The sequence below is a fragment of the Chrysemys picta genome, chromosome 3, assembly GCF_011386835.1.
Source record: "Chrysemys picta bellii isolate R12L10 chromosome 3, ASM1138683v2, whole genome shotgun sequence".
Taxonomy (NCBI): Eukaryota; Metazoa; Chordata; order Testudines; family Emydidae; genus Chrysemys; species Chrysemys picta.
In genome coordinates, this window is record NC_088793.1 from 28,778,866 (window position 1) to 28,803,221 (window position 24,356).

The 24,356-nt window shown below is 38.6% G+C and overlaps 1 protein-coding gene across 6 annotated transcripts in view; it reads left to right on the top strand.

Moving 5' to 3' along the window:
- The window catches only part of NBAS (NBAS subunit of NRZ tethering complex), a 383,144-nt gene that overhangs the window by 3,568 nt on the left and 355,220 nt on the right, over positions 1-24,356 (top strand). For all 6 annotated transcript variants that reach the window (XR_010599418.1, XM_005293091.5, XM_065587676.1 and 3 more), the window contains exons 2-9: positions 3,863-3,917; positions 5,925-5,961; positions 9,684-9,761; positions 11,075-11,122; positions 12,299-12,342; positions 13,765-13,898; positions 15,300-15,433; positions 15,535-15,633. Coding sequence is in view for 5 of the 6 variants with exons in the window: in XM_005293091.5 (XP_005293148.2) it covers positions 3,863-3,917; positions 5,925-5,961; positions 9,684-9,761; positions 11,075-11,122; positions 12,299-12,342; positions 13,765-13,898; positions 15,300-15,433; positions 15,535-15,633 (629 nt within the window). In the remaining variant the exon portion in view is untranslated. The remainder of the gene's footprint in view (positions 1-3,862; positions 3,918-5,924; positions 5,962-9,683; positions 9,762-11,074; positions 11,123-12,298; positions 12,343-13,764; positions 13,899-15,299; positions 15,434-15,534; positions 15,634-24,356) is intronic.

Genomic DNA, 24,356 nt, shown 5'->3' on the forward strand with positions numbered 1-24,356 from the left:
ATTGTTTTATTTTTGAATGCAGTTTTTTTGTACATTTGTAAGTTCAGCTTTCATGATAAAAAGATTGCATTACAGTACTTGTATGAGATGAATTGAAAAATACAATTTCTTTTGTTTTTTACAGCACAAATGTTTGTAATAAAAAATAAAGTGCGCACTGTACACTTCGTGTTCTGTGTTGTAATTGAAATCAATATATTTGAAAATGTAGAAAACATCCAAAAACATTTAAATAAAAGGTATTCTATTATTGTTTAACCATGTGATTAATTGCACTATTAATTGTGATTAATTTTTTTAATTGTGCAATTAATCAAGATTCATTTTTTTCATCGCTTGATAGCCCTAGTTATTTTTCATAGCTTCTGACATACAGGGGAAATGCATTAATCGTTAGAAAACATGAATAAAAATCTACCCTGACTGTTGAAATGCATAAAATGTAGTTTTCCTTTGGTCCTTGAGGCTGGGCTATGTTTTTAGATGCAGGATGAGATACAATATATTTTGAGCCAATTAACCTTTATATTGCACCTCTAATTTTGTTAAATTCTTTCTTTGTTTGAAAGTCCAATAGTAAAGTGAAACATTTTTATTGATTAGAATTCCTTTTGTAGGTCAGTAAGCATAATTTCTAATCAAATCGGAAAACATTTTTCAAGGTGCACTCCACTTTATTAAAGATTTTAGAAACAACTGAGGGAAAGGCAATAACTGATCTCAGTGGTCCAGCAAACATTTACACATGGGAATGGTCCCATTTACTTACTGTGAAAGTTTTCAAGATTGGGTCATAAGGATGTTTTCAAGAGTGGGTCAGACCAAAGGTCCATCTAGCCCAGTATCTTGTCTTCCGGCAATGGCCATTGTGCAATGTAAAAATGGGAGGCTTTTTGAAAATTTAATTTTTGCAATTTATTTCTTTGGAATTATTTTAGGTCATCTTAAAAAGGGTGTGGAGACTTTCAGGGAAGATAACATGTGGTGCTAGAAATGTGTCCCCAACCTTTAAGGTCTTAGGAGAGACCTTATGTATCCTGATTGTTTCTCTGTAAATATTTTCTCAGGGTGATTCTGTTTCTGCCTTAAGATACTTAGACTATGCTACAGTTTTAATTAGATGATCACGTTATTTTTCCCCACAGGACTCCTGCCTCATTCAGTGCACAGTGGGAATGAATCAGAGTTGTGCCATGAATGAGACTGTTGTCTGTAGGGGACCCCTACTTTATTATTATTATTTTTTTTGCAAGAGTTGGAAGGTGTATAGTGAAAGAGGCAAGAGGAGAAAGGATGGTCATGTGGTAAAGACAGTGAATGCTGCCCTGGATAATTGGATTCTAGCCTTGCCTTTGCCACAGATGCTGTGCAAGTAATTGAAACAAAACTTCCTAGGTGGCTGCTGTATATTCCAAATTTTTTCGCTGCCTAACTTTAAACATCTGCCATCTGACTTGCAGAAGTGTTGACTGTTCACAATACAACTAAAGTTAATAGGAGCTGTGCTCTGAATGTAGTAAAAAGTATAAAATGCTAAGAATTCTGAAAAATTAGGCGTAGGTTTCTCAAAGTGGAAACCAAAAATTAGATGACGTTTTTGGCTTTAATCTCTGTACTTTGCTTCTCCATGTGTAAAATGGTGACGGTAATACAACCACCTCACCTCAGCGGGGTGTTGTGAAGATAAACTTATTAGTGTTTGTAAATAACCAAGATACTGTGATGAGAGTGCCACAGAAAAGCCCATGAGGGCTTTCTGTATTCAATGCAGGGTTTGGATAGTGTGTAATAATGCATGAGGCCATACATACGAGGATAAAACAAGAAATATTGAATAGTTAACCATTCACTGAACACTGTTCATTCTGTGCACTGAATGAAGCAGGGGTCCTGTGGGGGGAAAAATTTATTTGATCATGTAATTTAAAGACTACATGATAATGCTTAAGCATAACCTGTCATAAGGAGACTGAATTTTATGGTTGCCCAGGTAACCTTAATTCTGGCATTTCCTAACTTTTGAGTGCTTGACTTTTCAACTTTTTGAGTTCTTTTAAGGTAATTTTTATGAATGCGTGTTAGGCAGCCAACAAACATCAATGCTAAATGGATATATTGTCATTGCAAAAGTAGATACAACTCATGTATAGATTTGCTCGAACAGAATAAAATTTGAAGCTTGTCCATCAAATATGAATGAATCAGAAAGGTTGGAAGATGGGTTTCTCTGTAACTATATGGTGTATGTAATTCCCAGTGGAGCTACGTTAAAGGGAGAGTAAATTCTAGTGTTCCTAATATGAGAGTAAGTTACTCACTTTTAGGAATTAAACAGTTGAAGAACAAGTGTACATAGTTTAAGTTCAGAAGTGGATGCTGTAAACTTCAAAAAAGTACTCTAAAAGTAATGGGGAGAGACTTTCAAAAGTGCCTCTCCAGAGTTGTTGACACTGTGAAAGGTATTTCTTTAAAAAGCTTTGCAAACTTTAAATAAAAAGAAACTATACCTTAGGCCAAGATTTTCAAATCGGGAGCCTAGAACTTAGGTGTCTGAATATGCATGCATTTAGACACGTAACAAGTGGCCTGATTTTTCAGAAGTGCTGAATATCCCACAGTTCCCATTGACTTCAAAATATGGATTCGGAAACCTAACTTTGGGCATTCATTTTTGAAAATCATAGCCTTAGGAATTTTTATTTTTTATTTTTAAATATTCCAACCTTTGTCACTGGCATGATTGTCGTAAAACCATCTGCTCCATTAACCTAATCGTTGATCTAAGAGTAGTTGTACTTCCTTCCTTCACTCTCCTTCAATTTGTGGTGCTGTGAGATTTTGACTAGCGAACAACATCCATATGTGAATGGATATTTATTGACTTTAAGCCAGTGGCTTTCAACCTCTTTTTAATTTGCAGGCCCCTAAAAAACTTTAAATGGAGGTGTGGGTTCCTTTGAAATCTTAGACATAATATGCAGATTCCCAGGGGTCTGTAGGACACAGGTTGAAAACCACTGCTTTAAGCTCTGCTTGTGATGTCTTCCTTTCCTCTTAATTTGTGTTGTCCCTCTGTTCTCTTACTCCTTTTCATTTCTGGTTTAAATCTCTTCCTCCTTCCTTTTCTTTTTCTTTGAGAAGTAGTCTCATCCTCTTTTTATAGGCAAGAGCACTTATCCCAAGTTCTGTTATCTCTCCCCTCTCTTTGGATCTCCCTTTTGGTTGTGTTTACTTTTTCCTTTCTTGGTTCTCTCCTGTAATGCTTTCCCTTTTGTCCTGGCTGATTATATTGCTTCCTCCTCTTGCTATGTAGCTCTCCTGCACTGCTCCTTTCTGCATGAGATAGAAACCATGAGTTCTCTGTGTGCCATGCAATGGATGCAAAATGGGGTGTGGTGGCATTGCTACAGAAGTAGAGTAGTAGTGAGATTATGTGAGAGAAGGAAAGGTGGAAGAAGGGTAATGGGGAGAGAAAATGGTCTCTAAATAGGTGTTTTACTTGGCAGAAATACATATAGAAAGGGACCTATTGCTATAAAAGTTCTTGCTCTTTCACATAATAAGAATTTTGAGCCAGAGACTTTTTCTTATGCACAATCAGAATGTAGTGCACCAATAATAGCACATTGAACAATTGTATCTTATAATAATGTTCTGTTTTTATTACAATTTGGCACATACTGAATGTTCAGTTATACAGTCTCTTAGCTTATGCAATTTCATATGGAATTGGGAATACTCAAAATTAAATGAGAAGTTTTTAGAGGAGCAGAGGGTTTATCAAGTGCATTATTCACCGAGTATGTACATGAATATTGGATTGTTCAGATGTTGCATGATGAATGTATTGTTGTAATTACAGCCAAGAGGCAACAAAAAACATGGTGCATCCTTTATCATCACTAGAGCAATTACAGGTAAATATGACTTATTTTCATTGAAGGATTGTTGACTGGTTTTATATTCATGGCTTAAATGATCTGTGTATGGGTTCTGCTTACAGGCTTTGCTATGCCTGGTATTGTGATGGGGCTAGTACAGGGGTTCTCAAAGTGGGGATCGGTACCCCTTAGGGGGTCATGAGTTTATTACATGGGGGGTTGCGAGCTGTCAGCCTCCACCCCAAGCCCCGCTTTGCCTCCAGCATTTATAAAGGTGTTAAATATATTAAAAAAGTGGGTTTCATTTATAAGGGGTGTGTGTGTCACACTCAGAGGCTTGCTATGTGATAGGAGTCACCAGTACAAAAGTTTGAGAACCACTGGGCTAGTATAATGGAACGTATACTATGTATCAATCTGGGAACAGATTTTTATAGTTTTCCCCTTTTGTATCTTCTTAGTTGTGAGTTTGTTCTGGCTAGATCAGGGGTTCTCAGACTTTTGTACTGGTGACCCCTTTGACACAGCAAGCCTCTGAGTGCAACCCCCCCTTATAAATTAAAAACACTTTTTCTCTATATTTAACACCATTATAAATGCTGGAGGCAAAGCAGGGTTTGGGGGTGGATGCTGACAGCTCAGCTCGGTAATAACCTCATGACTCCCTTAGGAGTCCAGGCCCCCACTTTGAGAACCCCTGGGCTAGATAGTACCCCATTGGGGCACACTAATAAAACATGCATGTGACAAGCATCTGTATTACTGCAGAATGATCTTGAGCTTTTGGCATGTGTCTTTGTCAGACCTAATGTTTTTAGTTAGGGTTTCTGAACACTTCTACAGAATGGTTTTTAAAATCATGGCATGCTGCTATTACTATGATTGATGTATGCATGTTAGTAATTTTCACCCCCCCCAGATACTTTTCATTGAGTTTTCAAAAGTTTATGGGGTTTGAACTCTGAATTTACTTATTTCATAAAATTTGAGTTTCAGTGGTCAAGTAGAAATACGAAGAATATTCGTTTTTATGCCAAAAATACTTTTTCTGAGAGTTCCCAGTGTCACAATTCAGGGCAACTGCACCTGTATTCCCCTTCTATGATTAAGCAAGTGCATCCATCCAGGCTTCTGACTCCTCGACTGTTGCCTCTTCTTCCTCGACTGTTGCCTTCTGACTGGGGTAGTTCCAGGCTGAACAGTTCCCTGCCTAAACTGTGACCGCCCCATCAAAAGACAGGTTGCTTAAGTAGGCTTTTTTGCCTTTTCTTGAGAGAGATGTGTTTACCACCGTTAATCTACTACACAGATCTTCTTAAGCAAGCACATTTTACTCTTAAGGCAAAAGCAATACAGAGAAAACATGTTACAAACAATAAAAGAACCTACACATGTGCTAATAAATTTACCAGCGATCACCCCAACTCCAACATGGGTTCTGGCTGATGAGCAGTCCGTCATACCCCACACAGGGCTCTTCCTATGGTTTCAAGTTTGTAACATCCTTTGCTCAGAACAAAAACACAGTTTTAGGGAGTCTCAGTAGGCCAAAGTTCTTCCAACCCCTCCCTAAGGATTGAGGCCTTCGTGGACCAGAGGTCCTGTCCATTTACTGAATCAGGAAGAATGCCATGAGTCAGTTTATTTGTCCAAAAATCCTTTCTTTGTCTGTTGATCCCTGGATAATCCAGTTTGGATTAGTTTATGTGAATCTTTCCAGGCAGTGGTAACTGGAGATATTACAACCGGAGTGACTTTGACTGATCACCCTCCTCTGTTCTCACTTCCTGGAGGCGCTGTATTTTTACCTTTTCCATGGAAATACATACAATCCCTCAATAACCCATTAACAATTGCATTTTTAATAAATGGACCCCAATGGTATTAAACATAATTCAGTAAGGTTTATCCAGGATATTGTAGGAGATTGCCCGATTTGTCACACCCAGTTCTTTTTATTTTCCGCTGTAATTTGAGGACTGATTTTTTTTTTTTTAACTGTTGAAGCAACTGTCTCAATTTATTTCTTTTCTCTTTTCATAGGTCCTGCATTATTTTTGCTTCAGTATATCTGGTACAGGTAGGTTTGTTGAAATTGGAAACAAGAATATTAATTTTTTGACAAATATTATTCCTCATCATAACATATTTTGCTTTAGAAAGGCTTTTTTTTTTTTTTTTTTTTTTGCCATGCCAGTAAAGACACCCCTCCCTCCTCAATCCTGCTTCTCTTGAGAATTACTGTTCCACTGAACCCAGTTTATGGCCACATTGTGCTTGTTAAAGCTGCCAACAGGTATTGTGTTATACCAATAGAATAAAAAACCAGCAGGATCTTATTAAGAGGGATAAGGCAAAGATGCCACATTTATTGTAAATATACTGATAAAGCAAAAGATAAAAGTAAACAACGTTGTTTGACTACTTATTTCTTATAAACACACACACATACATATATATATATATATATATAGAGAGAGAGAGATTCATTCACACAATCATTCATTCAAGTTCTGTATAGGTGTTATAGTTACCAGCCTAGAAGTTGCTCATGCCAAGTTACTGGCCAGGTATCTTGGTCATGAGGATGGAGCCGAGTCTGTGTCAGGTGCACCTGATGCTCCTGGAGGCTGGCAGCAGAACCAGAGACTCAAAGTCATCAGTCTTTAGAGTCCATTCTTATAGGAATTAATTCCTATGTTAGTTTATGGGAGCTGTTTCATCCTGCTGTTGCTGACTCAATCAGCAGATGGCACACATTCCTGTCCAAAGTGGCACATTCCTGGTGGCTCCACACTGTCCAAAGTTTGTGTTTCTCATCCTTCCAGGTGATGGGGTGGATCCCAGTTTACCCTCCGGGGCTTTCTGGTCATCTACTTGACACATTCTTCGGCCGATGGATACTCCTTTTCTAGGCTGGCACCTCCCTAACCATCCATGTATATCAAGCATTCATCAGCATACATTCCATCCCTTAACCATATTTTAATTTACTGTCTCCACCACTTTCAGAGTGTGTGCTAATTCATTTGAGACTCCCGGTCCTTTAATCACAGAGGGGGGGGTCTGTCCTAGGAGCAGTTGAATGAAGTGAAAGTCACTTAACAGCTTATAGTGTTTGTTTACATTGTATCAATTACTTCAAGAACAAAGTCAGTTAACTTGTTTGTAAGTTTTACATAGTAGTAAAATATCTTTCACAGGATAGATATAATCAGTGGTTTCTACAGACAGTAGCTTACAAGTTTTAACAGAAGACCCAAGAGATTTTTGTACTTGGTGAAACTGTTGGATTTTAAAGTGTGGGGGTCAAATTATGAGGGGGTCACTGTCTCTTAGGGGAATCACTGTTAGTACCTTCTTTAATAAGGTCAGAATTTGGCCACTAAAGTGAGTTTCTGCACTAAAAAGTGACTCTAAACAACCAAATGGCATTGTAGGGTTCCATGTTTATCTCTGTGACTCCATATCGTAGTGCTGAGTCATAATAAACAGTATATGTAGATTTATATTATTGGCCGTGGGGCTCTCTTTCCTTGTGTTGACACTGTGCTGAATACACTATAAAATAAGTAAATGATCAGACAAAACCAGTTCCCCAACTCCTTAAAATGAGACATACCATTCCTGCTGTGACCACAAAGATAAGGAATTGGAAGGGAAAGTGGATGATCATCTCATTCTTGTTGCTAGCAAGTGCAAGATTCTATGTAAAGGGGTCCTGTGATCAGAAACCTAACTATGAATGGCTGCTGCACCCCTGACCCCATGGAATGATAGACTTTTATACTTACTAGTCCCTTGAGACAATTGGGATGAACCTGCTAATCCACCAGATAAGTGACACTGTCAAACGTGCTAGTTGTTCTGAAATTTATCAGGACATAGTTTTCATGGATGTGGGAATTTCTGTTTGTCTGGTTTGAGGGCCATACCTCTCTTCATAACAATGTCCTCTGGTTCCATTTTCTGTGTAATTTGATGGACAATAATGTTCTTCTTGTTTGCAACTCAAGTGTTTTTTCTTTTTCTTTTCCTTGAGCTTGTACACTTTCTAGGCTTTATGTTATGTGTGCTACTAGACCCGGGTTCTCAGGACAAATTATTTGGTGGCCTTGGAGTGCAGCTACCAACTCTTGCTGGTGGCCGATCTCACATTTTTTCCTAAAATACTTAATTAGCTCTAGGAAAAACAGATACATATGCACATATACATGTACAAATCATTGTAATTTATTTGCTGCTAGCTAGTAAATCTGCTGTGAAAAGTGATATTAACCAACATACAGGTATCACTTTTCACAGCAGACTTACTCAGCCCCAGGAAGTCTGGGGACAAATTAAGCCTTAGATAGAGGATCGGGGGATGCATCAGGGGCCGGGGCAATGGGGGGCAGGATGTTGGCCGGAGAACGCAGCGGGGATTGGAACCTGAAGCCCGGTGGCCAGAGCCCCCCCACCACCCATGGACTGAAGCCCAAATTCTGAGCTCCACCTCCCCTGGGAAGATGGGGACTTCACCAGCTGTCCAACCCTTGCTGGAAGCCCCAGCAACCAACACCAAGGCTGTTCATCCAGGAGGACCAGGGAGGGGCAGGGAGTGGGTCCTCCTGCCTCATCACAGCCCAGGAGGCTGTAGCCGTAAGAAAAGCCCCTGGTGGCTGCATGCCCGCATTTGAGAAACACAGTACTAGACGTATTCAGGTTTTGGTTGAGCTTGTAAACTGTATATTTCCTTGGTCCTGCTCCCTCACTACTCAGTTTCATAGACTTCATAGACTTTAAGGTCAGAAGGGACCATTATGATCATCTGGTCTGACCCCCTGCACGCTGCAGGCCATAAAACCGTCCCCGCCCCTTCCCTGGACTCTGCTGCTGAAGTCCCCAATCCTGTTATTAGTGACCTCAGTTCTGCAGCATCTAGAGTGCTGAGTTCAGACTCACTACTTTTCTCCATTCTTAATATGCATCTTACGATGTTCACCTGCAGTGAGCATTCCCAAGTCATTAGAAATTCTCTTATGTCATTCTCCTTCCTGAAGTGCTTGGTAGGGCCCTAGACATGATTGTGGACTATGCTACTGACTTGTAAAGTGATTTGCTTGAGGTCAGACAGCCTCTTAACACCTTAGTTTTCTCATCTGTTAAATGGGGTTATACTTATGTATGCTGCTTAGAAATCATTTGATGACAAACGTAGCCATCTAAAAGTGCAAAGCATTTTTGTTTTTGATACAGAACTTGAAACAAACACAATTATATTCAGAATCAGTTCATGCTAGTGTAACTTGCTCTGAATTTTACAGTATTCCAGCAGAAAAGTAACTTGTCACTTTTTTAAGGATTACATGTATCCACTTGAAAATTGTGATCTAGTTTTGTCAGAAGTCTAAAATAACAACTTTTCCAAGAAGTAATTGGGATTGGCATAGGGATAGAAGGGACGGAATACAATGCATGTCTCACAAAACACACAGTAAAAATTGTTCCGATAAACTCATACTATAATGGACAAAATAAAAATGTAAACTTAAGTTTTCTTTCAAGAAATAAAGGAAAAAATACAAGGAAGACTCCTGAATTGGAGGAGCCACTGTTTCCACTGAACTGTCACATTGCTAATCTTAATTTGTGAATCAGTATAATTGTTTAAAATCAAATGTTCTAGGAAGGTCTCTAGCAGGATATAGCATACATAAATGACAGTCTTAGACTGTAAGTTTCATTATTTAGATTCAATTCAATATTTAGTCTGTCATTTAGTCAGATTCTAAGTTTTTGATTTTTTACTTGTAATTTCAGTCCTGCAAAGTTTTCCCTCCCTGCTGGGCTTGTTCGTCTGGTTAGTAAGCAGATCAACTGGCATCTAGTGCTTTCAAGGTAAGAGGAGTATCATTTTTCTTTCTCTGTTCTTTGTTAACACACACGTTGTTTTATATTCATTTATGGGAGGAAAAAAGGCAAGCTCACTCTTTCTAGTAATTTTTGTAATAACAGTTAAGTTGGTTGAGCAAGCATATAAAAATTCTATTTAGACAGCAATAATTTAGCATTATCAGAGAGACATGGGCAGAAGAAGGAGAAAATAAACTATGGGTCCAGATTTGGTCATGGGTTTAACTTTGGTGGCCTCCCCGTCCCTGAAGCTAGTGGTTTGGCAGTGTTGTCTGAACCAGCTCATTTAGTTTTACCCATCATATCTGCTGTTTATGGAACTGCTTGCAAGCTTCCATCCTCCTTCTCCTGTTCACCCCTGAATGCGAGCTCAATCTGCAAGTAAAGATGGTGAGTAGGATAAATCTTTGGCTGAGAATCTACTGGATGACTTGTCAGGGTTTGCTTTACTAAAGTCCTAGAACCTGCAAGGAGCTATGTCATCAAGTTCCATTAAAGTTAGTGGGAGGTGAGTATAATATGGTTTCCAGGAGTTGCTCAGCACTTTCTAAGTCTGGCCTTTAATGTGTGGAAAAATTCTGGGACTGAAAATAGCTGTTTTGCAATAGTTAAATAAAATGATTTTTTTCTAAGAAATGGAAAATGTATACATAGGAGAATTGCACGACCTGATATTAGTTTGTAATAGCTTTACTCAGGGTGTTTTACTGTGGCTCTCAAACATCGTATGTGTCATATTGGGTTTGAACAAAGGTCCAGCAAGTCTGGTATCTGACTGAAGGCAATGGTCTATGCCTGATGCTTCAGAAGAAGGGAGGACCCCTTCCCTCAATTGTGCAATGCTGTATATTTTGAGGCAGGATGGGAATTTCCTTCCTTGCCCCAGTAGTGATCAGCTGACACCCTGAAACATGATATTTGATTAACTCTTGTCTTAGGCATAATTACAAATATTTCTGGCTTTAAAATTATCCTTCAGCAGTGTTTGACTCTGACCTCCTTTGGATCAACCATTTTAGATTTTTTTAATAGTGCTAATAAAAAGTGAGATATTAATAGTACTGAGTTATATGATGCAGCCAGTGACATATGGAATCTATTAACTGTGCTAATTTACATAATGGGGACCGGTATCTTCTAATAATTATCATGACCCAATTATTTTCACTTGAAATGTAAGACAGAATTTAAATCTGAGTTTGTAAAGTGATACCTAATTGTGTGACCCATGTTTTACAAAAGCAACTTTTTATTGTAATTGAATTTTAACGTGAAATGCTTTTTTTCCCTCCTTTCAGTAATGGTAAACTGTTGGCAGTTGTTCAGGACCAATGTGTAGAGATCAGGTAACTCAGTATTATCTATCATTTCACTACCAATTTCATGGAGTATCTTGAGAAAATGGAGTTAGGGATTTATAAGCTATATTTTTAAAGGTAAAGTTAAATTTTTGTATTTTAAGGCATCATAATTTGTGAAATGGTCTTAGAACCTATTAACTTTAAAAGCAGCAGCTTTACACCCTTTGCTTTATTCCTGACACTGCCCATAAACACAAAAACTACATTTTAAAAAAATGAAGACACATAGAGGCATAAACAAGATGGATGAACTTCACTAAGCACATTTCATGATCTTTCATTGCTTTTGTCCTCCTTTGCGTCTCCCTCTCTCCTTTGTATTTCATTTCTTGCTCTGTTAAGTAATCTCTGGCTTTTACCTTCTGAGGTGCTGAGTGCCCTCATCTCTCACTGAAGTCACATTGGGGAAGGAAGAGGAGGTGTTTGGAATCTCACTGGATTGTGGCAAGGAGCTGTCATTTTACTTAGCTGTAAAGTACCTTGAACACTTATGGTGCTGTACAAATAATACTGATTTGAGTAAAATGATGTAGAGAATTTTACTTTCCTCTCCCCCACAATTGACAACTGACCCACCTTCATTTGCAAGTTCAAAAGCAACCACCACACACTTATCTGCAGAACAAGTCTTGACTGAGTGTATTTGCTTGCTTCACAAAAATCCATTTGCTGGAAGATCAAACCTGCTATTTATATGTAAAAGAAGAAAATGTATGAAAACTGTTTTGATGAAAATAGACAAAAACATCACAAATGTCAAACTTCTAGAATGTAAGGTTGAAGTTTGCATTTTTACTGTGTGGCTGTAACTGGCAGAATTTTTACATTGTTTCTGAAATACTAACCTTAAAGGATACTGAGTTTGTGTAGATCCCACATTTACCTGCCTAGTTTGTCAGGTGCTAATATAATCTGGTGGAATGGATGCCTCTGACTCTTGAGCAGTTTTGTCCACGGAAAGAGAGAGATCCTAAACTATGTTTTAAACCACCTTGGCTGTCTGAGGATGGAATCAAATGTCTTAATACAAATCAGAATTAACTACGTGCTAATTCTCAAATTATGCACTTTCAGTATTTTCTAATTATTTTATAAATGCTGCAGTAATTGTCAGTTTTCTTCATCAGAATTCAGTTAATTACATGTGTTCATGATTTACAGGTCTGCAAAAGATGACTTTGGATCCATTGTTGGAAAATGTCAAGGTATGCAAAACTTTTTTTATGTCAAGGAGGTTTCTTAAGCAGTATTATTGCTTATTGGGTTTAAAAGATTATTCATATGTTCTTTTAAGGAAATACCTTTTAATAACATTGATACAGTTTGACAGACTGTGTTTTCTCCACTTTTTCCTTCCCTCCACCCTAACTAGGATACTGAGCCTGAATCTCTGATGTGGAGAGGGTAGAGTTAAGGGGGCATTTTGAGGCAGAAGTAAAGTATTGAATATCAAAAAAGTAGATGGACTACAAGCATTGATGTGTACAAAAGTATTTTTGTTATGGTGTGACTGCACAGTGGTTCAGCTGTCCTCCACCAAAGCTCAGTTAAAGATCAAATAAATGTTTGTGATAGGAGCTGAAGGGAGTACTTCATTTTTATTTTTTTTTAAAGGTACCATAACTCTAATACAGAGTCCTTTGCCTTCTCTATCCTATTAATCTGGCTACCTCCTGCCATGCTTGGGGAAAATTTCAAAAGCACTTACGGGCCATAAATCTCATTGACTTTCAGTGAGACTTAGGCTCCTAAATCATTTTGAAACTGAGATTAAGGTGCTTTTGGAAAGGTTACCCATTGTGTTTAAATGACTCCTTCAAATGTGACATCTTTTATGTCTGAGGAAGGGAGCTCTTCCTTTAAAACAGCCATATCAATGCAGTATGATGGTAGGACAGATGCAATAGTGGTTGTAAAGTAAAATTACAGTAAGCTTCCAAAAAACTTATTACAATAATTTTCAATAGGGTAATACTATAGTGCTGGAAATGAAAAGGGCTATATTTGGCTTATACTGTATGTACCAAACAAGTTAGTCTCTCTTTTTCCTTCTGCTAGTCTTAATTTTCTGTCTGTTAGATAATGGGATAGGCTGCCTGGGATAGGCTGTCATCTTCTCTTTGCTCATTGATCCCAGTGGATGCTTATTTTCAGGTGGTAAGATGATCAGTTATTGTTGCTAGACAATAATAAGTGCACAGTGCGATGATTGAACTCTTTATGGTCTTTAGAGAATACACTTTATGTAGCACCTATCTACAAAATTATTATGTGTCTGTGTAATAAGGAAATTTGAGGCAGAGTTTCTGTTATATCTCTTCCATTTTTTTACACCACTCTATTTTTAAGCCGTTAAAAAGATTCCCACATATGCAAGCAGTACATTGATGCTGTGTTAAGAATGACATTTTTATAGTACAAAAGTTAGGAAATTAAGACTCCTAGTCTCAAGGTTTTCCACTACTGTGAATGAGTCACAGTAAGATTCATTTACGTGATCCAACAAAACTCTGTATTATCCTAATTAAGACTCAGAAAGTTGATCGATGAAAACAGTTAAGTACAGTTTTATAATGAAACCATGGCCATATTATTTTTATGTCATCTTATGTCTTCCTTCTCTGTAGTGCCGAGAGATCCTAACACACAGTGGAGACGAGTGGCATGGAGTCATGACTGCACACTGCTTGCCTATGCTGAAAGCACTGGAACTGTGAGAGTATTTGACCTGATGGGCAGTGAGCTCTTTGTCATTTCTCCGGTATTTACCCTCTTTATTAAATAAAGTTTCATACAGTGGAACCCTGTGTAACTTGTATGCACACAAATGACTGCTTCTACTCACTCCTCTGTAGAAGTTTAATAACTGTATATTCTAGTGCAAGGTTTTACACTACAAAGACTGTTAATTTTACAAATGTGCTCTTAGTGTTTAGTAGTATAGTATGAAGTATTTATCATGACTAAATACAATTGAGCTATAAGTGTTAAATGAACAAGTACATTTTCCTGCTCACTATTTTCACTGGAAGTACCAATGGATCTTTAAAGAACACAGTTGACGGGAACTTTATCTTGACTCTCATCCAAAAATATGGCAGATCCAACAGCTTTTGGTGGCCTCTAACACTTTACTGGGGCATCAGACTCTGAGGCAATGATACTCAGACTGAGCTTGTGAGCCGCAAGTGCTCTCTAATGTCTCTCCTGCAGCTCTTTGCAGCACGTGATATTAAAACACAGTGTGATTTAATTATTAACCAATCATTTTGCTGTGAGAATAGTGTGTGTGTGTATTTGTATACATGTATATAAACGAAGCAATGAATTCACACTGCTGTGGCTCTTTTGGGTAATGTTGATCACTAATTTGGCTCCTGAACCACTGAGGTCTGAGTATCACTGCTCTAAGGGCTGGTCTACGCAAGGGGGGGCAATTGATCTAAGATAAGCAACTTCAGCTACGAGAATAGCATAGCTGAAGTCGATGTATCTTAGATCAACTTACCTCACGTCCTCATGGTGCGGGATCGATGGCCGTGGCTCCCCGTCGACTCCGCTTCCACCTCTCGCCCTGGTGGAGTTCTGGAGTCGTCTAGACTAGACACGATAAATCGATCCCTGATAGATCGATTACTACCCGCCGATCCGGCGGGTAGTGAAGACGTACCCTTAGGGAACACTGCCAGCACCGCTAACCACAATAGCATCTGAACTTCCTTTTTTTTTTTTTTTTCCCCTCATGAAAGTACTGATCAGGTCTGAAACTGTGCAGCTTATATTCTGATTTGATCACAATTCAAAGTTGGCATTGCTGCTACAGGGATTTCAACAAAGTGGTCTTTTATTTGAAGAAACGTAATGCTGTTTGCAGCAAGCTAATAATTTCAGAATTAAAATCAATAAATCTTTCACAGCCTGAAGGACAAGTTATTATGAGCTAACATTTTTGGGTATCTTTTAATCACTTTCCTTCAATATATTGTCTAAGCATCTTATGTTCTGTGTTATCATGACTGCTTTTTCCTTAGTATTGTGAAGGGCAAATGCATTTTCCTCTGGAACTAATGCAATATATAAATTATTTCTGTTAGTTCAGCTTAGCTGCTTTCTTGTGTTTTACCTATAAATGTCTGTCTTTTTTTGGGTTGTTTGGTAAAAGGCAACCAGTTTTCCAGGAGATTTGAGCTACGCAATTGCTGGATTGATCTTTCTAGAATATAAAGCAAGTGCCCAATGGTCAGCTGAACTGCTAGTCATCAATTATCGTGGAGAACTGAAAAGTTACCTTGTAAGGTAAAAATAAACTCGGATGCTTGTGGTACATTTCAGAACAAACTTAAAGAACCTTTTTTTTCCCTATAAAATGTAAACTGTATTCATTTTTCCTGGTCTAGTGTTGGAACAAACCAAAGTTTCCAAGAGAGTCATAGTTTCAACTTCAGCAGCCATTATGCCCATGGAATAACTACAGTGGTTTATCATCTTGGGCACAGGTAAGCTTTTGATCAGACTAAATAAAATGTGAATAATCATTGTAGTGATAAATACCTAAGAGTACTGCATATAGTTACACGCATTCACGCAGTGATTCTTAGGAATACCTGTTGCTAATTAGCTGTCTCTAACTGTGAATGGTCTCTGGGTGGATGATGCCATTTTACTGATAGTTCAGGCTCATGACGTAGAACACAACTGCAAGAATGCAGTTCTCTTTGGAATGTATGGGAAAGTTAGGGGAACTTTATGGTCATTGTGGCTTCCATCCTGCAAACTCGTGAACTCAGTGGAACAGTTTGCATACATATGTGCAGGATCAGGACCTAAATTTGTAATTCTGCTTTATTCGGGCATGATCTAATGCCCATTAAAGTCAACAAGAGTCTTCTCATTAGGATCAGGCTCTTATATGTCACATTAACTTTTTATTAAAATGGAATTTACTATACAAAGCTATAATTTCCTGCTTTCCCATGCATATAAATTGGATCTACTTTCTCTCCATTCTTCTGTACCTGCAACTGATGATATCTTCTTCCGATGGGATGGTTATTTATTAAGAAATTAAGTATTCAGTGTTACTTTTTTATGTTGTGATTAGAGTATTTTTCACATTCTGTTCGAATTTGGCTTCTAAAATATTGTTGCCTCTTTTGACCTGAGTGGCTAGTCAAAGTTTGGGGCCCTGCCAATTGTTAGACCTGGAATTTGAAATTGATGGAGTCTGGTATTTTCTGTGATGCAATCTTGTTTATTTACAAGGAATGTACAAAGTCTTTGGCGTTACTTAATACTTTCAAACCAGTATTGGTTAAATACTCTGTCAGAGAACAGAAACTACAGGCAGGCACCGCTCCCACAGACTTATATGAAAAATGTCTTTTTTACTTCAGAATACCTTAAAGTCACATAGTAGTTGTGAAATGTGTAACTACTTAACTTGACTGATGACATCCTCCATTATTACATCAAATATCCCTAAATACACAGGTTAGTTATTTACGGTACTGTAACTTTTTTGTTGGTCCTTACCACAGGAATGAAGTAATACGTGTTTGGCTACATAGAGAAACTCACATTATAGATGTTGAGGAATAGTGAGTCTTATTCTCTTGCTTACCCTGGTGTAAATGAGGAATAATCCATAGAAGTCAATGGGGTTACTCCAACATAAAACCTCATGGTGTATGATCAGAATTGGGCCTAATAATCCAGCAGTGCCAGTTGTTGTTAATTTTTTGTGATAAGTTCTCTGTGTGTGGTCAGTGATGCTGGAGTTTAGTGGCAGTGAAAATGTTAACTCCTTTAACAGTTATCCAAAGTAGTCTTTTTTTTGGCTAATCCAGGATGTCAGTCTCTGTTTTGAGAGAGTTTTGTTCATTGGAGGAGATGTAGGGACACTTGCTGATATGACAACCTGCTTTTCCACAAAATGGAAAAATATTATCCCAAATGCCAAAAATGTTCAGAGGAGTTTTCTTAAATTCCTTATGTGGCTCTCAATTATCAAATAAAGCACCAGACCTTAGAATGGGGAGATCATGCTGTATTCTTCATTGTTTGAGTAATATCAGATTCATGCAGAATGTACAGAATGTACAGTTTTGAATCACATTTTTTTATTTTCATGCATAGTTTTTCTTTGCATTCGAATTTTTTCAACTACATTAATAGAACTGTCAGGCTTTGATATTCAACGCTTTTCTATGTTGATTTTTTTGTAATGTGTCAGGCACAGATAGTGGACTTGAAAGACTGGCTAATTGGCTGCTCTTCATTTGGATTTAGATGAGGCTAGGAAGTGGCTTCCATTCCTTTTTTTCCTGATTTTTTTTTTCAAAGTGATGTTTAATTATTTAATACACTTGTGTCTCTAAAACAAATATTTCTTTCATGTATTAATCTATTTTTAAAAACCTCACTCTCCTTTCAGTTTTTCTTCAATGGCAGTACGTAAGAGCAAGAGTCTAAACTTTGGTCTTGGAAGGTAGAATTTCTCCTATGAGAACTGATATTGTTGCTGTTTGAGACTGAAAATTGGTGCTATAATTTTCGGAGATGAAGCTAGGCATGTCTTCCGTTGCACCAGCCAAGTTGAAAAAAGTTAAAGGCAACATCACTGTGTTGAGGTGTAGGGAACTTCTGCTCTGATTATGCATACCTAATGAGATGGCCATACTTACAACTCAACAAACAGTTTTTTCCTTAGCAAGGAGAGCATCAATCCTGCTTTATAGTCCTTTTAAGTAGGAGACTTGCATCTTGGAGTTAACTGATTTAGTGGGTTAATCCTGGCTTTGGTCAGAAGTGAAGGAATTTGGTCATCTTCTCCCTCATTTGTTCATATCACGTAACATGGCATAATTCAAATTCAGTACAAGTGACAGTCTCCTCCAGTGTTTCAGGGTATTATAGGTCAGAGTTAAAATGTTTTGGCAGAGCTGTATGGAGAAACTTATACAGCACCTGTCTGCATTGGGCCTCATTCAGGCCAAGCCTATTAGCTCTTGACATTTACTGTGTTTGCGCCCAGATCTTAAAAACAAGCCATCTTTCCTCCTGCCAGATTTGTGATCAAGACTTGATTAAACCTTCAGAATGAATTTTACTGTACTGTGAAGAATATTGGCTAATACATTACTTCACAGTACATGTGTGTGACTGATCCAGACATTACTTGGATGTTCTTGGCTGTTTCATTCTCTTTGTGGAAAAATTACATCATTATGTGTTTGGTTTTTTTTTTCCATACTAGGTATATTAGCTGCTATGGAATTTCTAAAAATGGAAAATAAATCAATTGATGTATTTGACAGTTGAGTAATAGAAGCTCTGAATATCATGCAGTTACTTGCACACAAAGCAATCTTGTCAAAACTATTTATGCATGGAAAACTTTGAGATAAATAAAATATTTATTGCATACAAAGTGTTTCTTATCCCAGTGGATTTGGTCAAAGTCTTTCGTTTGATTGATATTAGTCAGTAAAGTAAACAAAAGCAGCAGACAGTGTTATCAGGTGCCTTTTGTTGTTAGAAATGTTCAGTAGCCAGAGGATTAGACATTATAGCTGATTTAATAGGAAGCATACAGTTGATAAAAGTTGTTTCCTCACATTTTATGTAAATACCGTCTGTTCTATGAGGATTAGTAACATTCTGGCATGAAAAGAAAGATGTACTGTACCTAGTGCTGGAGGATGGCTTCCATCAAAGCTATCAGCATTCAGATATGGTCCTAGATTCATAATAATAGTATCATATTAAATCTTGAACAGTTGGAAGAACTTATGTTTAGTAGTGTTTAAAAATCAGTATTCGAAGGATTTTTTTAATTCTGTGGATGAAGAGAATGAAACAGATGATACTTTGACCCTGTGAGTGGGCAAATCCTCTGTTCCTCTTGATTTTTGCATTCATTCTGGGTGTCAGACAATTCTTGACTTCTGACACCATAGAGCTCAAGATTCGTAAGCAAAGCCTTTTCTTGGAGTTATTCTTATTGTCCAGAAAGTGAGAGAATTTAAAGGGAGACAGCTAGATTAAAAATTGCCTGATTGTGGACCTATGTGAATGCTTTATTGAAATGGTAAGAACTTCAACTGTCTAATTTTTTGCCACTGTTTTACTTGCTATTTGTTTTACTTACTATTTGTTTGCTTTCTCCTTTTCATTTAGCATGTTTGTGTGTGTGAGAGAGAAAAAACAGACTGGTTCATTCATTAGCATATGTATAATATAATCATGTAGCCCTGTAAAATTGCTACATAATTGAAGTTCACTTTTAAAGTTCCACAGAGTTGTGGTTAAGAGTCTGTGCTTCATTTTAAAACAATTTTAAGACTCAAGATGCAATAATTGCAAAGTAAATAAATATAAATGATGCAATGCTGTTCAGTTGAGTCTGCAGACAACTTGAAACAATAGCTGTGTGAAAAGTGTAAACTTTAAAGTTTCACTGCTGATAATACTAACAGACATGTTAAACTTGTCTGATGTTGTTTGATGTGATGTCAGGATTAGGAGCTGAGTACAGGTATGCATCCTGTTGCCAAAATGGGTTGGAGTACAAGATGAGAAATTTAAATCCATCCCTCAGATTTGAAAGCTACCTCATCAACTTCCCATAGTGGGACAGGACAGAGGAAATTCAAAAAGCCTCAAGTGCTTCTTGGACAGCAAAACCAAAGCCTCCACCTGTGCCTTCCTAGATGTGAGTAACCCTAATTGTCCCCTTTCTCAAAGATTGCCTGAAGCTTCAGGATAGCGATTGGTCAATACCTCCATTCCTCATTCATAATCGCTGCAGGTGTGAAGCTAGTCTTTGCAGAAGACAGAGCTTTTCTCAGGGGCCAGTGCAAGGCTGCAGAGCCAACTTCCACAGGAGCAGACCTCACCACTTCCCATTCCAAGTGCAAGGCACTGCTTTGACCTTGCTGTCAATAATAAAAGCACATAGTGGGGCTGACATAAAAGAAATCAATAAAACCCTCACAGAATTTTTCTAGAAAATGACAAGTGCTGGTCTCTTTCCGTAATGCACTTTTGGGAGGTGCTCGGACACTATGGTTATGAAGGTGGTATAAGAACGGGTGCCCTGCCAGGGTTCGCCTGCCAGCAAGATAAGCCAGCAGAAAATCCATTCGCCCTTTGCAACCCTTAGCTTTAGATCTGGATGTTCCACTGGTGATCAGATATTTGTTTTTTTTGGTCAAATCTTGGAGAGAGAGACAATGCTTAATTTGTAATGAAAGAGCTGCTGGGGCTCAAGCAATTATTTTACATTCATAATTGATGCAGCAAGCCTAGAGGTGCTGGGGCTATGAGCTGCCAAGCCTAGAGGTGCCGGGGCTCAGCCCTGGCACAAATTAAGCACTGGAGACACAGTTCATCGACCCCATACTCATGGCCTAAAGTTGTTCTATATGGCAGAGTGCAGAGAGAGAGAGAGAGAGAGAGACCATGGACCATACAGGGAGACAGTGATAAAATATGATATATAAAACCATCCAGATAAAACCCCCACAGGCTCAAATGACAGCTCAGAACAGACATGGATGGAATCTGCTTATACCTCGGCTCTACCCCACCTTGACATTTGATGATGATGGGGAAACTTATACAGTGCAGGTACGAGTTAATGTAAAAATCTTAGCTTACTGAAAATATTTGTTTAAATAAAACATTACTATTTTTATATTACAATGAATGTCCTACTGAGTGGACTGGAGGTCAGTGGGGAGAGAGCTTGGGGGAATGTTGCCACTATTTTAGTTCTAATGTGTCACATAGAATATGGGGTTTTGTTTTCACGTCTTAGTTTGGTGCACTGACACGGTCCTGTGTTGTTTTGAACTACTAGTTCTACAGAGAGAGTATTTAAATAAGTATAGTGAGAGGTTATTGTGACTTATGGAGTCACAATTATGACTTAATGATACTGTGCTTATTATTCTCTCAGGTTTAGAATAAAAAAAAAATTGACTACAAATGCAAGCGCAATACAGTCTCTTCTCTTTTCCCTTCCCTTCCTTTGTTCAAAGAGTGGCTTGGTTTGGTTTAATGAATGGGTGTACTCTGAGAACTGTGGTTTGGAATTTGAAGTCACCACATTTTTAACAGTGAGGGTAATTAACTGTTGAAACATATTAGCAATTCACTGTCACATGGCATCCAGTCTTGATTTAAAGATATGTGCTAATGTCTAGTTCAACCACAAGCTGTTGGGCTAGATGCAGGGATCATTGAGTAAAATTGTATGGCCTGGGTCATTCCAGTCAAAATAGACCGCTGTCTCTTCTGAATTTATAAACTTTGTTTAGCATGGATTGTATTTGTAGTTGTTTTTGATGAGAGGAGTCTCCAATCCAATTCGTGTTGAAAGAATGGGGAAGGAATGGTAGAGTCTGCAATTTGTGTTGGGAGGATAGGAGAGAGAGATTTGGGCACTCTGAGTCATAATGGCATGATGGATGAGGGACTGTTTGTAGAGTGAGAAGAGAAGTCATGCTGGACATTAATCAATGCTCTGGTCTGTATGTGAGGTATATGGGCAAGAAATTACTGGATGTGTCTTATAGCAGGTTGATAGCACTTCTGGCTCTGTGAAGCATGTATGATGGATGGGTGTTTGGTTCGTTGGGTTTGTAGCTCATATTGGAAATGCAGAAACGGAAATGGAGAATGGATGTGAGAGGGCTTCTTATCTGAAGGTTGAGTCTGTGTGAGGATTTGTCTCCAACCCTGGGCTTTATTTTTGCAATGTCTTACCAGTTTGCTGAATAAATAATGTTTTTGAATCTTACAACCTTACCGCTTTTTCTCTTGGGTCTGGGAAACCATATGCATTTACCTACTGTAGAATTGTGTGTGTCTTCAATACTATATTGGCAGGGAGACTGCTTTGGCTATCCCCAACAGATAATGTGAGAGTGGTGGTGGTGATAAGGGGAATGCAAAACATGCATCTGTAATCTTTTCGTTGACATAGTCTTGGTTTATTCAAATTATGTAAAACTGAGAGAGACAAGATGAGAGGGGAAATAACTTTTATTGAACCAACTTCTGTTGCTTAGACAGACAAGCTTTTGAGCTTACACAGAGCTTTGCCTCAGATCACCTGAAGTAGGTAAAAGCATACTTCAGGTGACCTGAAAAAGAGCTCTGTGTAAGCTCAAAAGCTTGTCTGTCTCAGCAACAGAAGTTGTTCCGATAAAAGTTATTTCCTCATTCACATTTTCTCTAATATCCTGGGACCAACACGGCTACAGCAGCACTGCATCTATAAAGCTAAGCACTTTTGACTCAAAGGATCTGATTGTTGGCAGCCTGAGGCACCTGTCAAGTTTTTTTTATTATTTTGAGTCTCCTGTCCAGCTCTGGAAAATAATTAATAATTTGTAAACGGATCTAGGCCTTTTCTATGGCTCTCGGAAGAGCTTTAAGGTTCTTTTGATAGCAGTGGCTCTATTCATCTTAATAGCTTCTGTTCCCGCTGTTGCATTTTGCTGTCTCTATGAAGAGCTTTTTAAAATTTTAAGTATGTGCTGCCATGATGAATTCTTCTTCAGTCCTGGGAGAGAAGGTCTTTTGTCTTGGGAGAAGGTTCTTTGTCTAACTTGATGTGGCAGCTTCATTCCAGCTGTCACTGAATTTAATCTATCCTGAGAAGAGACTTTTAAATTATAAATGTATTGCACTGTATGTGATGATTTTTCCAAAATCCCAGGGAAAAGACTTATTTGGATGGAGTTTTTAAAAGCTAGTTCGGGCAGAGTTGGAGCTTCTGTTGCTGCCACCATTATTGACAACTTTTCCCTTGATCTTCATGCCACTGTTGGGCTATTACTCACCTCTGACAACAGAGTGTAGTCAGTTGTAATCAAATTTTAGGACTCTGACACCATTGGGATGTTTCTAGTTTAATTTAGTCTTTTTTTTTTTTTTTTTGGCTTGGTAAATGAGAGCTGATATAAAACTTGTGAAGTGCCTGTGGACTGAGTAAATTATATATGGCTGCAAATAGTTTAATCTTGTGTATGTTTGACCCCTATCTTGTGATTATTAGCAAACGACATCTGTGCAGTAGGTCTTTCATGACTTGCTGGCTTCTTTGTGCGGATACATTTCCACTGTTTTATTGCCTGCCTTATGCATTTTGTTGTGGCACTATCTGAATTTACACTTAGCACCACTTTTTATCACGCAACAGATGGGTACTTGTGTATAACCTACGTGTGAATCTGGCTCTTCAAAATGGGGGAGGGAGGGGAGAAATAAACCACTTACATTTTTGGAGGGCAGTAAAATAACAGTATGCTTACTGTTAATCTTTCAGGCAGTTCTCTGTGTTTGGTACTGAAGCTAGGTCTTCAGTCCTTACATTTATTGAACTCCCATAATAATACCAGTATTTTCACAGTTCTTTATATGTTTGTGTCAGGGTGGACTAGGTCTTGAGCCCTCTGCTGGAGGCCTCATGGACCTGCCACACCACGCCCCAGAAAAGGGCAATGGAGAGGGCCTCCAGGCTGCCTAGAGTGGCTCTGTGGGACCCAACCAATCAGGGCCCAGCAGGCTAGTATAAAATGAGCTGCAGGGCTAGCCGCCAGAGTGAGTTCAGTTCCTTGCTGGAGTTGGAGGAGCACAGATGGTATGCCTGGCTGGCTGAGGGAGCTACAGGACCTTGGACAGAGCAGTGCTGGCTCAAAGGGGCGATTAGGAAAAAACAGAAAGCGTACAAAGAGTGGAAGAGGGGATCAGTAAGGATCAGTAAGGAAACTTACCTCAGGCCTTGTCTACACTACGAGAGTAGTTCGATTTTACTTGCATCGAATTTTTGTAATCGATATTGCAAAGTCGAACGTGTGTGTCCACACTAAGGACAGTAATTCGACTTTGTGCGTCCACACTAACGGTGAAAGTGTCGACATTCGAAGCGGTGCACTGTGGTCAGCTATTCCACAGTTCCCGCAGTCCCCTCTGCCCATTGGAATTCTGGGTAACAAAATGTGTCGAGGGTGCTTTTGGGTAACTGTCGTCATCCGTCCATCACTCCCGCCCTCCCTCCCTGAAAGCGCCGGCGGGAAATCATTTCGCGCACTTTTCCAGTCATTGACAGCGCGGACGCCACAGCACTGCGAGCATGGAGCACGCTGCGACCATCGCTGCAGTTGTGGCCGCTCTCAACGCCTCGCAGCTTATCATACAGGTTTCCCTG